At 42.6% G+C, this 13,957-nt stretch overlaps 1 protein-coding gene across 8 annotated transcripts in view; it reads right to left on the reverse strand.

Annotated features, from left to right (window-relative positions):
* Positions 1-13,957, reverse strand: part of arid1aa (AT-rich interaction domain 1Aa) — a 55,079-nt gene that overhangs the window by 14,563 nt on the left and 26,559 nt on the right. For 4 of the 8 annotated variants that reach the window (XM_080754323.1, XM_080754324.1, XM_080754320.1 and 1 more), the window contains exons 11-17: positions 13,391-13,600; positions 12,259-12,463; positions 11,090-11,240; positions 7,907-8,070; positions 7,091-7,295; positions 2,221-2,349; positions 646-742 (exon numbers count right to left, since the gene is read on the reverse strand). In XM_080754323.1, coding sequence (XP_080610449.1) covers positions 646-742; positions 2,221-2,349; positions 7,091-7,295; positions 7,907-8,070; positions 11,090-11,240; positions 12,259-12,463; positions 13,391-13,600 — 1,161 coding nt within the window. Of the gene's footprint in view, positions 1-645; positions 743-2,220; positions 2,350-7,090; positions 7,296-7,906; positions 8,077-11,089; positions 11,241-12,258; positions 12,464-13,390; positions 13,601-13,957 lie in introns of all 8 variants that reach the window. The other 4 variants (XM_080754322.1, XM_080754321.1, XM_080754319.1 and 1 more) reach the window with 1 other exon arrangement.

The raw sequence follows: 13,957 nt of genomic DNA on the forward strand, positions 1-13,957 counted from the left end.
GGCCTGGAGTGACCATATATGGACATAAGGTAACATACTTTGTGTTTTTGAAAAACCCTGTTCATTCTGGACTGAGATCACCATATATGGTAATTAAACGGACATTCTGTTTTTGAAAAAGCCTGTTCATTCTGGACTGAAATTACCATATATGGGCATGATACACACAAAGCCATTCATTGGAAGCGGTTTTCACCGCTTAAAAAAAAAAAAAAAAAAAAATAGAATATGGAGACAAGGTTTCTGCCCTTGTATTTTTGTACATTAGGGTCCCAGGGAAACACCAAATAGTTGCTTTTTTTGGGTCTGGAACTAAAAAAGAATAAAAAAGGGTTTTGGGGGGAAACCCCCCCTGGACGATAGCATCAGTTGACCCAGATTAAAGCCCTGCAAAGCAGCACACGAGTAGCCAGCATCCAGTTAACCAGATAGCATCAAAAGGACATTTGAAAAGGAAACGCAACAATAGTGCCAACACCAAAGGACGAAACCTATACTTGAAAACTGAATAGCTTCAGTGTGACATCATTTGTTCCCGGCGTATCAGCGTTGGTGTGAGACTGGAGAGTGTGTGTGTGTCTGTGTGTGTGTGTGTGTATGTGTGTGTGTGTGACTGTGTGTGTGTGTGTCAGACGGATCACTTACCGGTTGTTGCTGTGGGTACATTCCAGGCTGCTGATTGGGGTAAGAGCCACTAGGGGGCGTGCCCTGGCCAGGGTACTGATTACCATAGGAATCATGCCTGCAAACATTAGAAGATCCCCGTCAGCTTCCACTTGTTCTAATGTTCGGTGTCACACTGCTTACTCACCCAGTCAGAGTCACTGCTCACAGCCGCGTATGCTATATGAGCTGCTCACGGTGCTGTATTAAACACATGGCACAATGGGACATAGACCAGGGGTCTTCAACGTTTTCAGGCCAAGGACCCCTTAGTTGAGAGAGAGATATGAAGCAGGGACCCCCACCACTTTTTTCATAGATTCCCTATAGTTTCATTGTTTGACAGGACAATCATCAGTGTATTTTTGGATTCATGTCAATTTGTGTTTTCAGATACGTAGTTAATCACTTGAACCGTCAATACTTAACTTGACATTTCACTCTGTACTTAGTCTGCTCTTTTTCCCCTATACAACAAACCTCTTTGCCGAAAATAGCCGATCTACAAGCTCACAACGCCTCACGCTGCGAGGCGTTGTGAGCTTGTAGATCTGCTATTTTTGGCTAGTTCTCAGAATATGAAGGAGAAAAAAGTTTCTATCACACAAAGATTTGGAGGACCCCCTGTAGTAACTCTGAGGACCCTCTAGGGGTCCCGGACCCCCTGTTGAAGACCCTTGATATAGACCATAACCACTTTCAACCCGACGTCCCCATTTTGGACATGCCATTAGATATTAAAAATAAATAAAAAATGTATGTAATAATTGCCTAAACATTTATTACATTTTTTGTAAAATTCTCAAGAAGATTCTTCGGTTAATTAAATTCGGAAGTCATGGGGGCGCAAAGCGAATCAAGTCAATCGTTGCAACTTATTTGGCTGATTAGACAAGCTGTAAAGGGAAGCCCATATAGTGTAGATCACTGTGTCAACATCACCCAGCCAAACCACATCACAGAGTACTTGAGGAAATGCTTCACCACTAAAAACCAGAGTCCCCCAACGCTCTATAATAGCAGGTACACTCCTCTTTCTCACTCAACACTCAAATCTCTTCGCGAAAATAGCCGAACTACAAGTTAAAGCACAAGACACATGGGCTTGTAGATAAGTCACAAATAAGTTCTTTGAACGGCTATTCAGTCGCTGGTGGCATGATCTGGCATCAAACCAATATTAACCCATTCATAACGGGTACACATTATTGTGTATCATTATGTTATGCTTTAACTATTGAAAAAACGTGAAAATTAAAATTTTGACCCGATTCTATAAGTGTCTTTTGAATCCTTCTAAGGTTTTTTGAAAAACCCTATGTTTAGTTCCAGGGACCACCCAGAAGCAAACTTTGAGTTACAATCGTTCGCTTTGAAAATACATATATTCAAAAGATTTGCACACATTTTCACGACTTTTTCAAAAAATAGCAGATCTACAAGCTCGCAGCGCACTGTGAGCTTGTATATCTGCTATTTTTCACTGGTTAAAGCATTCAATAATTCTAGGCCTAAATGGGTGTAAAGGGCAGGAGATGATCTCCCAGGTGAACTGACCGTGGCTGTTGCGGTGGGAAGCGGTTGGGGGAATACATCCCCGTGGTGTCGGCGTTGGCGGCCATCATGGGGTTTGGCTGTGGAGCCCCGGAGCCCATGGTGCCCTCTGGACCCATACCCTGCTCCGCCCTGGAACAACAACAATATATGATATCGTCGTTGTCGGGGCAGAAACCTCGTATCTCCAAGTTTCAAATTTGTAAATGTTTTTCGCAAAGCAAAGCCCTGCTTCATCATACAAGGCCGTCGCACAAAAGTAGTGAAAACAGCAGATCTACAAGCACACAACGCCTCGCGGTGCGAGGCGTTGTGTGCTTGTAGATCGGCTGTTTTCACTAGTTTAGTTCATTTTTCAAATGATAAATACAAAATGAACGCTTTTGGACATACAAGGATTCCACCTGACAACGACGATATAGCACAATATATATATTATATAGCGCAACACCGGAGTGCAACCAAACATAAAATGACTTGTCTTTTAGCTCTACTGGAAATCTTCTCCACTACTCCCCTCCCTAACATTTTAGTCTATTTGTTGACAACATTTTCAATATATTTAGTCTTAGTTTAGTCATTACAGCTTAGTTTTAATTGCTTCATAGTTTTGGTCGACAAAATTGTAAACCTCGCTAACATTTTTATGTTTCACTTTTCCCCTCCCCACATAAACCCCTGTAGTACCTCCACATACCCCTAGGAGTGCAAGTACCCACATTTGAGGAAACACTGCGTTAGGCTATGGCCGTCTATAACTCTCGGGAGTTAGTCTTGGAAGGAAGGGTTCATTTGGTTTTTAACCGTTAACAATTTAGCCCGGAGGCCCCCTGGAAGCTCCTGGAAGGATCAGACCTCACTTTAAGAACCACTGATTTATATAATACATGTCCGAATGTATTTTACCCCAAAAATAGCGAATGAAGTCGTCAGCACTTGCAAATACAGTAAGCGTGCGTTAACACATTAAATAAGGCACCGCAGCAGAAGGAAACGGGTGCGTTTTGAGCCCCGGGCGCTGAAGAAAGCCAGGGGCTGTTCCATTCTTATTAGCAAGTGCTGACTACCACTCCATTTAGTTAGTAACAGGCCGGAAAATTAACACCAGCCACAAGACAAAATATTTGTCAATTTTCAGCGTTGCTGGTAAATGCTGTCTCCACTCCTTAAGGGGCTAAAAACTAACGGAGAACTGAGTTATAAAGAAATATTATTTCGCCACGAAAACAAAATGGCTGGGCTGGATAGTGTCTGAGGATAGACCGCCAGTTCACACACGGCTAAGGACCAATGCATTTCTGTGTACCTTTTTCACCAAAAATGTTTTGTTAACATTAACCCACGTTATGTGTTGCTATAGCTGTGAAGCAGCTGCCATCACCATCCTAGCTTGTGGTGGACATTTTTGTTAAAAAAAATAATAATTTTTGCAACGGACATACAAAATAAGTGAACAATAAAATGATCAGAAACACAAAGAGCTAGCCCTGAATGACCATAACAGGCTTGTAACTCTGAGAGTGTACATATGGTTCCATTTGTACACTCTCAGAGTTATGGGGGTCCTTGCAAATAAAACATTTGAGGAACCACACCAGTACTAGTTGTATATGACACTAGTACAGTGTCATACGATAGTACAGTGTCCTTCTGAAGAAAACCAGGAGACTTGACATTCAGTAATTGGGAATTATGATCAAAATAATATTTAACCCATTTAGGCCTAACATTATTTAACGCTTAACTATTGAAAAATAGCAGATATACAAGCTCACAGCGCGGCACCGAGTGCCGCGCTGCGAGCTTGTAGATCTGCTATTTTTGAAAAGGTAGTGAAAATATTTGCAAATCTTTGAATATATGTATTTTTTAAGCGAACATTTGCAACTAAAATTTTGCTTCTGGGTGGTCCCTGGAACTAGATATTTTGAGATGGGGGTCCGTGGCCAAATTCACATCATTTTGGGGGTCCTTCACATGAAAAGGTTTGAGAACCACTGACATGGTAGTCTCTCAAGAACAGACTAAATGAGCTCCAGTTGAGTGAAAAGGACCTTTTCTTCGACGATGGCTAACCAGATTGCTGACATAGAAACATAGTTTTTTCAAAAAATCTAATCTTAGAAGGATTCAAAAGACACTTATAGAATCGGGTCAAAATTCTAATTTTCACGATTTTTCTAAAATAGCAGATCTACGAGCTCGCAGCGCGGCACTCGGTGCCGCGCTGTGAGCTTGTATATCTGCTATTTTTCAATAGTTAAAGCATAAAATAATGATACACAATAATGTGTACCCGTTCTAAATGGGTATGTGTGTAAAAAGAAAACAAAGTTTTTGCCACAGACACATTTGTCTGTGTACAGACATGTTAATGACCCTGCAGTGCAGTGGGGCAGTGTCAAGGACCCCTAAAATTATATGTGTTTTGCCCCCCTCCTCCCATCTCAAAACATATTATTCCATGGCGCAACAGAAGAAAAGATTTGAGCAAAAAATGTGTAAGCTCTTTGTGTATTGTGTAAGCTCTTCGAGCCTGTAGATCTGCTATTTTTGAATTGTCGAAGACACAGCACCTGTGTCTAAAATGACAGAGATGTCGGATCCCAGACTGAATGGATTAAGAGGACAATCCAAATGATACTTGCAACCAGTACAGTGTTTGAGGACGCAGAGGGAATCATAACATGCACTATGATTCTGAAGTCGTCTCTTGTTATGTGATCCTTTTTGCATAATAGCTTATTAAATTATCTCCAATTCAACCAATATTCTGGTGAAATTCCCCCTGGAGCGAGTAGACACAGACATGCATAGTGTCTTGTGGTTGTAGTTCCAAACAGAGCACATGCTTCATCTCTGATTTGGTTGAATTAGTAGCTGTAGCACAAGGGAAGATTCCTGCCTTTTACAATTAGCTAAAGTACATTCTTTTCAAAATAACACTAGAGTAGACCATTCCTAAAGTGATTACTACACGTATGGTGATTACGTTCATAATATTAGAACCCTTCTTAAAGGGATAGTTCACCCCCAAAATGACTTTTTGTCTATTGATTACACACCCCATGGAGACTTGAGTTAAATCATATTGTTTTGTAATTGTCTCATTCCTAAGACAATCATTTCATTACAATAAATGTACCCCATTGATTCCGGATGGAAATGGGGTACATTTACAACGATCACATTTTTGTCTTGCGACAAATACAAAATAATATGATTGAACTCAAGTCTCCATGCCGTGAGTAATCAATAGAAGTAATTTTGGGGGTGAACTACTCCTTTAACAGTATGGCATAATTCTCACATTTAAAATGATTAACCCTTTCCAAGCCACGGGGAGACCCTTAATATTAAAACCGTACTATATCGGACTTCCTAGGGGGGGAGGGGCAGCCAATCGTCTTTTCCCGTACTTTCCCGTATTTACCGAAATAAATGATTTTCATCCGAAAATCGGCGATCGTCTAACCTTCCCTAGTCACCACTCGTGCATTGATAGCTCATGGCTGGTCTGACATGAAGCAGAAGTGATGTCATGGCCCTTTCCTTCTCCAAGGCACCTTCCCCCATTCGGTTACTGTCTGTACACGAGTGCTTCTACTGCAGCCGTGCTGGTGGCTATGCTAGCGATACTTTTCAGTTCTACTCTTGAGTCACACGTGGATTATTTGAGGGGACATTTACGTGAACGGATCGCGCACGCGAAACGCACAGGGACATGATGCGTCAGCCGAATCTCCCACTCTAAGCCAATGCAGATTGAGAATTTCACTGGGAACTGGGGTGAGTAAAACAACGGGGGATCGCGGAATGGTAATGGGGGATGAAGACCACGTGATATAGCGCTGGATGTCTGGTAAAATGAATGCGGTTCAGATCATAATATAATAATAGAAATTTCACGGCTAATCTACCAACAACCATTCTATTTCGGACGGCAAAGTGTTAATAATGCCGTCGTTGCCATTTCGGGAATGTCATTACAGGTGAAACTGTTCTCCTCTTGAGGTGGTTCTAAATGGACCTTTAGCTACTTTACAGGTAAGGGTCCATTTGGTTCCATTTGTACATGGAATAAAGCAAAGCAATAGAATCTCATGATGACTGAACTGAACTGTGTGCTTTGAGAATAGAGATGGGACGATATGAAAATGTCATATCACGATTATTGTGACAAAAAAAAAAGAATTATAGATATTATCGCGATAATCTAAATCCATTATCCATCAGGTCTTATGGAAGATGTTTCTGAACATGTACTCTATTGCTAGTTTGACCACTTCAACATATAATATGATAATATATGACTAAAGTAGATTCAAGTCGGGATATCGCTTTTATATTAAATAATAAGTAGCGTGCGGGCATTGGGACTAGCGGGTGATGCAAAAACCTCCCATGATCCTTTGGGAGATGACGTCATCAGGAAATGAAATCCTCCGTTGGCTTCAGTGCAATCCTCTGCAGGCTTTATCTCTGAATTTATCTCCAGATCGCGTTGACAACGCTTTTTTTTCACTGGCCCGCATCTAAGCTGTAACAGTCGGGGTCCACTCAATATACCGACGGGCCGCTGTTCCAACTAGCGTCGGCAGGTTAGTTACTCGTCGCGGTTACTGAGGTTAAGTTTAGGGTTAGGGTTAGAGTTGGGGTCAGTTTTAGTGTCGGAATACCGGCCCACTGATGCTTTTCCGGGCGAAAGAAGGAATGTTCAATCCATGTTTCAACAGCGCGACTTTGCACAACATGGACACGCTCGTGGCTTCAATGGGTCTTCAAAATAAGGTACAATTATATACCTGGCACTAAATGTGTTAAAAACGTTTGAGAAAACACTGCAGTCCGTGTGTGTGAAGTGAAGTCTCACCTCCTTTCGTAGCCTGGTCCATACGGGTACTGCTGCCGGGGCCCCATGGGGCCCATGCTGCCCATGGCCCCCGGGGGCCCCCTGTTGAACGGGGGTCCCTGTCCCTGTTGCTGTGGAGCTTGTTGCTGCTGCTGCGGGGGTCCTTGCTGCTGGTCCCCCACCCCGCTGTTGGGTCCCTGGCTGGCAGGCAGGAACTGTTCCCCTACTGCTGGGACACACATGGATTGATCCGTTCAATACTTTTATTAGTCAGGTTTATAATTAAGGTTAAAAAGGACAACACAAAAAGGTCCTGGGTACTTCTTTTCCATTGTGGTTCTATGTATTCACTTCATGAACATAGCATAGCTTAACAGATTAACCCAATGTCATAAAATAAACACTACAGAAAAAGGAAAAACAGCGGCATTAAGTTTGAGTTTACGGCTAGATAAGAAGTCATAAGAATGAGTTGTCAATGCCCCTGGTGGATGAATTTGTTAATGCTCTATACCAGGGGTTCTCAAACATTTTTAGGCCGTGACCCCCTAAATAAACATATTTGAATTGGGGACCCCCACCCTGACAAGCACTTGGAATTGTAGGTATTACATTTAATGTGAGTTATGCAGATAAATATTGTGAAAATAGCAGATCTACATGCTATCTACATGCATGTAGATCGGCTATTTTCACAATGTTTGCCTCTTGCTTACTTAATATTTGACAGTTTGGCCAGTCCTGTCGAATATTCGACTATTTGAATACTTTGAGGTCGAATAATTCGAACACTAAAAATCACTATTCGTGAATGCCCTAGAACACACTGATGCCCACCTTTCCGCATGGCGCCGAAGGGGTCCTTGTTGGGTTCGTAGGGGCCCATGCGGCCCTGCATCTCCGGGGTGCTCATGCCAGACTGGTAGCCCGAGTTGGGGGTCATGTTCCTCCTGGGGAAGGCAGGGTCGCTCCCTTCAGAGAAGGGGTCCTGCAGGCTAACACTGCTCCTAGAGGAGAAGGAGGGGCAGGTGGGGGGCAGGGGGGGATGATGTGAGAGAGAGAGAGAGAGGATGAATGAAGTGGAGGGTGAGTCAAATGAGAGAAAGACATTAGTATAGGGGTCTTCAACAGGGGGTCCGGGACCCCTAGGGGGTCCTCCAAATCTTTGTGTGATAGAAGCTTTTTTTTCTCCTTTTCTATATTAACCACTTGAACCCTAGCGTCCATATTCTGAGAACTTTAGCCAAAAATCTATAATCTATAAGCTCACAATGCCTCGTGCTGCGAAGCGTTGTGAGCTTGTAGATCGGCTATTTTCGGCAAAGTGGTTTTGTGTGGAGGGGGAAAAAGAGCAGACTAAGTACAGAGTGAAAGGTCAAGTTTATTAAGTATTGACGGTTCAAGTGGTTAAATATCTGGAAACACATTGACATGAATCCAAAATGCACTGATGATTGTGCTGTCAAACGATGAAACTATATGGTATCTATGGGTTGTGGGGGTCCCTGCTTCATTTCGATATAGTAACTGCATCGAAAACTGCTTTTTACAAAGCAAATAATCTGTATCGAATCGGTTTGCAATGCAAATAATCGCTTTTATGGAAACTAAGTATTTGGACCATGTATTTAGCAATTTTAAGAAAAAGAAGGGTCTAATTACTTTTCCATTCCATATAGCTACTCTTGGTCTATCGATAAACGTGTGTAATCTCTGTGTTTTTATGGCTTTATTTGGTCATAACGTCATAGTTTTATAGCCGCCGATCTTGTAAAGAATGGAAATGGGATTGGGACCGCCAAATATTCTAAACTCCCTGCGATTCTGCCAATACTCATATTCTTCGAGACAGACATCCGAGGTTTTGCAGCGCCAAACAAGGGAATGGCTTGACGTTGATCCCCTTTCCCTACTCACTCATACTAGGACATGATGTATGTAGGCAGAATAATTGCTTTCCCTGCTTTTAGATGCAATCAGTCCTACTAACATGTCATTCTAGTGTCACCAAGAGTGGGAATGAACATTGAGGATGAGATAAAGAACCAAAAGAAAGTAATTGGTTTGCACTTTCCTCCTATCCTTTATATCTGTATATTTTGTTTGTTAAGGGCAGGTCACACCAAGAACGATAACTACAGCGATGATTATGCGAGCGTCCAAACCTGTGAACAATACGTTCAGTAAACACTGGTACCAAACACAAGCTGTGTCAGAGCCGGTCAGAGCCCACATGGAAAGACGCATGCAGTAATCTGACTCCGATTATTAATTATTAGGAGGGCAAGATAGTTGTACCCGAGAGTTAATGCCAGCTAGACCAGTGGTTCTCAACCTGAGGGTCGGGTCCCCAGATGATTAACTTAAAGGAGTAGTTCACCCCCAAAATGACTTTTTTTCTATTGATTAGTCACGCCATGGAGACTTGAGTTCAATAATATTTTTTGGGTTTTGTCACATTCCCAACACAAAAATTTGATTCGAGTAAATTTACCCCCATTGATTCCGGATGGGGACCCGTTTCGAAACGGGTCCCCATCCGGAATCAATGAGGGTAAATTTATTGTTATCACATTTTTGTCTTGACTAATCAATAGAAAAAAAGTTATTTTGTGGGTGAACTACTCCTTTAATGTGCAACATTGTTTTCTCACTCAACAGTAAACAAACTAACATAAAGTTTAAGTGTATCGAGGGTATCTACACATTTCTAAAGTGACAATTTAAGGACTATTTAATACCTCTAAAATGTCAAATTAAATATTGGCAAAATTGTCAAATATTAGAGGCAGAAATTGTGACAATAGCCAATCTACATGCTCACAACGCGAGGCGTTGTGTGCATGTAGATCAGCTAATTTCACAACAGAACCGTGTTATACAAAACGTAATGGCTCAACTCTTAGTGTCAGGGTTGGGGGGTTCCCAGTTAAAATATGATTATTTTGGGGGTCGCAGCCTAGAAGGGTTGAGAACCACTGAGCTAGACGACCAGCTAGTGTCATAAATTGTCAACTCATCTCCCTTCATAACAAAAGGTTGAATGAGTTCCGATTGCCTCCAAGGTGTCTTTCAAATGGCCATCAAACATAAAATAGCTCTGAAAGTGAAGTGATCCAAAACTACATCGTTTACGACTATCGGTGTTGTTCTAGTTGTGGTGTGGACTGTGCAAATGCCACTTCCGTTAGAACAATTGTAAAAATGTACATATTTATAGTGAGTTATATTGTTTGTTGTGAACGGCGCTTTTTTCTTGTGCTGGCACCGTCTTGCGTGATCGTTCAAGGAGTTTCGTCTTTAGCACTATAAGCACTGTCCTCCAGATTTATCATGAGCTTTTTATAATCCAAGTTGAAGCTAAACACTTAAAGCGGATCCGTAAAATGTAAGCTCTCCACTGGAATGACAATCAGTGTCTATGGTGATGTAGCCTCGCATTGCCAGTCACACTGCGTGCTGCCTTGTGTTAGCAATGGCAGATAGTCTAATGCAGGGGTCTTCAACAGGGGGTCCTCAGAGTTACTACAGGGGATCCTCCAAATCTTTGTGTGATAGAAACATTTTTTCCTCCTTTTTATATTAACCACTTGAACCCTAGTGTCCATATTCAAAGAACTTTAGCCAAAAATAGCAGATCTAAAAGCTCACAACGCCTCTCGCTGCGAGTGTGTCACCAAGAGGGGGAATGAACTTGTAGATCGGCTATTTACTGCAAAAAGCTTTGGTGTAGAGGGGAAAAAGAGCGGACTAAGTACAGAGTGAAAGGTTAAGAAGTATTGGCGGTTCAAGTGGTTAAATATCTGAAAACACACATTGACATGAAACCAACATACACTGATGATTGTGCTGTCAAACGATGAAACTATACAGAATCTATGAACAGGTTGTGGGGGGTCCCTGCGTCATCTCTCTCTCAACTAAGGGGTCCTTGGGGCTGAAAACGTTGAAGACCCCTGGTCTAATGGTGATGGTGAGGTGACCCCCGGAGGGGGGAGGGTGCAGAGGAACGGGCCTCACCTGGCAGGTGGCATCGGGGGCATCTGGCTGTGAGGGGTGGAGGCCGGGGTGGGGGGTTTCAGGTCTCCCCCCTCGGCCATGGAGCTGCTGGTGGACTGGGGCGTCTGGGGGCCCTGCAAGGAGCCTGAGCCCGCCGTGGAGCAGAGCGACGCTTCAGTGTGGAAGGAGAGAGAGAGAGGAGAGAGGGGAAGCAGAAAGAGAGAAGTGGCAGGGCTTTAATGACATCGCAACACAGCAGGTTGAATCTTAAAAATGGAGGTGAGATTAGATGCTAGATAGACGGTATAATTAGACTTGTACGACCAATTTTTCTGCTCAACCAGGCATTCTTGCAATTCCCTCATCATGTTCCGTCTTAGCCATTCCTTTTCCTTTTGTTATATTGTTGTTCTTTATTGAATGTCTCTTCCTTCTTAATTTCCACTTTTCACAGGACAAACAGTGGTTTTAATTGCAATGTTATCTCCTGCACATTTCTAATATGCTTTATAATTATTTTCAATCTATATACTTTCATCATTGTGTGTGAAGATTAAAGTGGGTGTCAATGTTTGAGTCTCAATTGCATTGAATTAAGGATTATGGCTGTCGAGTAACGAGTTAAATTCATATCTCAACATATTAATATAGTGTCATGTGCATTATTATGTATTGTCACTGTCTGGCAGAAAACGTATCTCTATATCTATCTTTTCAAGTGTGTGAGTTTTTATAAATATTATTTAACCAATGAAAAGTATTACCAAGACATAGTGATTAAGAACAACTACATCGGTTCGATTGGAACACAGGTTCTTCTTTCCTTTTCCGCAAAAGTTAACGGTTTCCACCCGGCAGCGACAATTTAACGGGAATACAATAAATATGACAAAAAAACGTGTCGCCCTGATAAGTACGAACATTCTGAAAGAGTAATGTCTTGAGACAGATTCTGCCAACAACAGAATCTATCAGCACCACTGCCCTAAACATGTATAAACACAGAAGCACCTCGCAGGAAGTGGACCAAGTAAGGGGAGGAGCCAAACCAAGTTCCCGTTTCTACACAAAAACGGAGGTGGTGCCCCCTAGAGACACATTTTGTTTTTAACAAACGGGTTACCAGATTGCTGAAAGAGTGAGAGGGAGAGAGAGAATGGAGAGAACATGACAAAGAGCAGGGCTCCAACCTGGAGAGGGCGGCTGGACCTTGGGAGCCTGGTTCTTCTTGTTGTCGGTGAAGATCTCGGGCGGAGGGTCCTCGCCGCGCTCGATCTTGCACTCGAAGGCGTACAGACACTGGATGTACTGCTTCTTCAGGGAGCTGGCGGCGCTGCTGGACGTGCCCACGTTCAGGGACGTGGCCAGCTCACGCCACTTCTTGTTCTTGCTCACCTGAGGATAGACGGGGAGGACGGGACCATAGTCGTTATTATCGTTTACCGTGATAAAAATAAAAACAATCATTTTCATTTAGCGTGTAATTGTCCTCTTGTCACACACTAGGATGAATTAGCTTTAGTTGAGCTGCAAATTCAGTTCCACTTAGACCCTGTATACTTGATACAACGGGCCTGTAAAGAGCACATTTGGTAGGATCTTATTTCACTCTAGACAAATTAAATCCATTCGCCAAAAATAGCAGATCTACAAACTCATCGGCTATTTTTGGCAAAGGGTCCCCCCAGAGTATGGATGCTGGGGGTTCAAGAGGTTAACAAAAGTGGCATTTTAAATTGAATAATTTCATGCTTTTATATAAATATATAAAATAAAATCAACAGAAGAATGTAAACGATTACGACCATTGTGAAAGAAATAATTGCAATTAGCTTACATAATTGTGATCAGGAAATTGTGTATAATAATTGCGACTAGGGCTGTCACAATTATTACATAATCGTCTAATCGTAATTATTTGACATAATTGCAAATATTTTGTCATAATCGTGAATGTTGAAAAATGTTCATACAATGATAAACATTTTCAGAAATAGTGGAAATAGCAGATCTACAAGCTCACAACGCGTCGCATCGCGACGCGTTGTGAGCTTGTAGATCGGCTATTTCCACTACCAATGTTATTTTTTAAGTAGAAAGTTGTCAAATATGTCAGTAATTTCTTTGTATATTTAGGATATGTGTCATAATATCTGCCATGTGCAACTTCAAAGCCTAGAAGCCGAACAGAAATGTAATTGTCAACAACAAAAACACGATTTAATCGTTAACCGCAATTATTTGAGTGACAATTAATCGTCATGTAAAATGTCATATCGTGACAGCCTTAATTGCGACAGACAGACAGACAGACAGGCCTACCTGTGCCATGCCTCCGATGTCTTTGACAGACATGTAGAGCCTGAAGAGGTCGAGGGGCTTGCGGCCCACGGCGGGTAGGTTGTTCATGCCCATGGCCTTCTCCTCGATGAAGCCCAGGTAGCGGTCCACCCACATCTTCCTCTCGGGCTCGGGTCCCAGCTCGTAGAGCCGGACGATCTTCTCGTTGGTCGTCGTGGAAGAATTGGACTTCTTTGTCAGAGGGAAACGGACAAGAGGCCCAGATCAGCAACTTTTGGAAACACGGTGAAGAAACAAATAACGCGGCGTCGGCCCCACTCCCTCCCCCCATGTTCAGGGTTCCAACACTTGAGTTAACAAGTAGTAGAAATATTGTTATTGCTACTACTTGTATCTCTGTTTCTCCTCCATCTCTCTCCCCCCTTTTTCTTTACCCCCGACACGGTCAAGGCAGACGGCCGCCCACCCTAGAGCCTGGGTCTGCCTGATGTATCTTCCAGTTAAGGGGGAGTTCTTCGTTGTCACTGTCGCAAAATATCTTGCTCAAGGGTGAGACTGTCAGGTATCGGCTCTACATGTAAAGCATCT

The sequence above is a fragment of the Nannobrachium achirus genome (assembly GCF_963921795.1).
Source record: "Nannobrachium achirus genome assembly, chromosome: 2".
Classification (NCBI taxonomy): Eukaryota; Metazoa; Chordata; class Actinopteri; order Myctophiformes; family Myctophidae; genus Nannobrachium; species Nannobrachium achirus.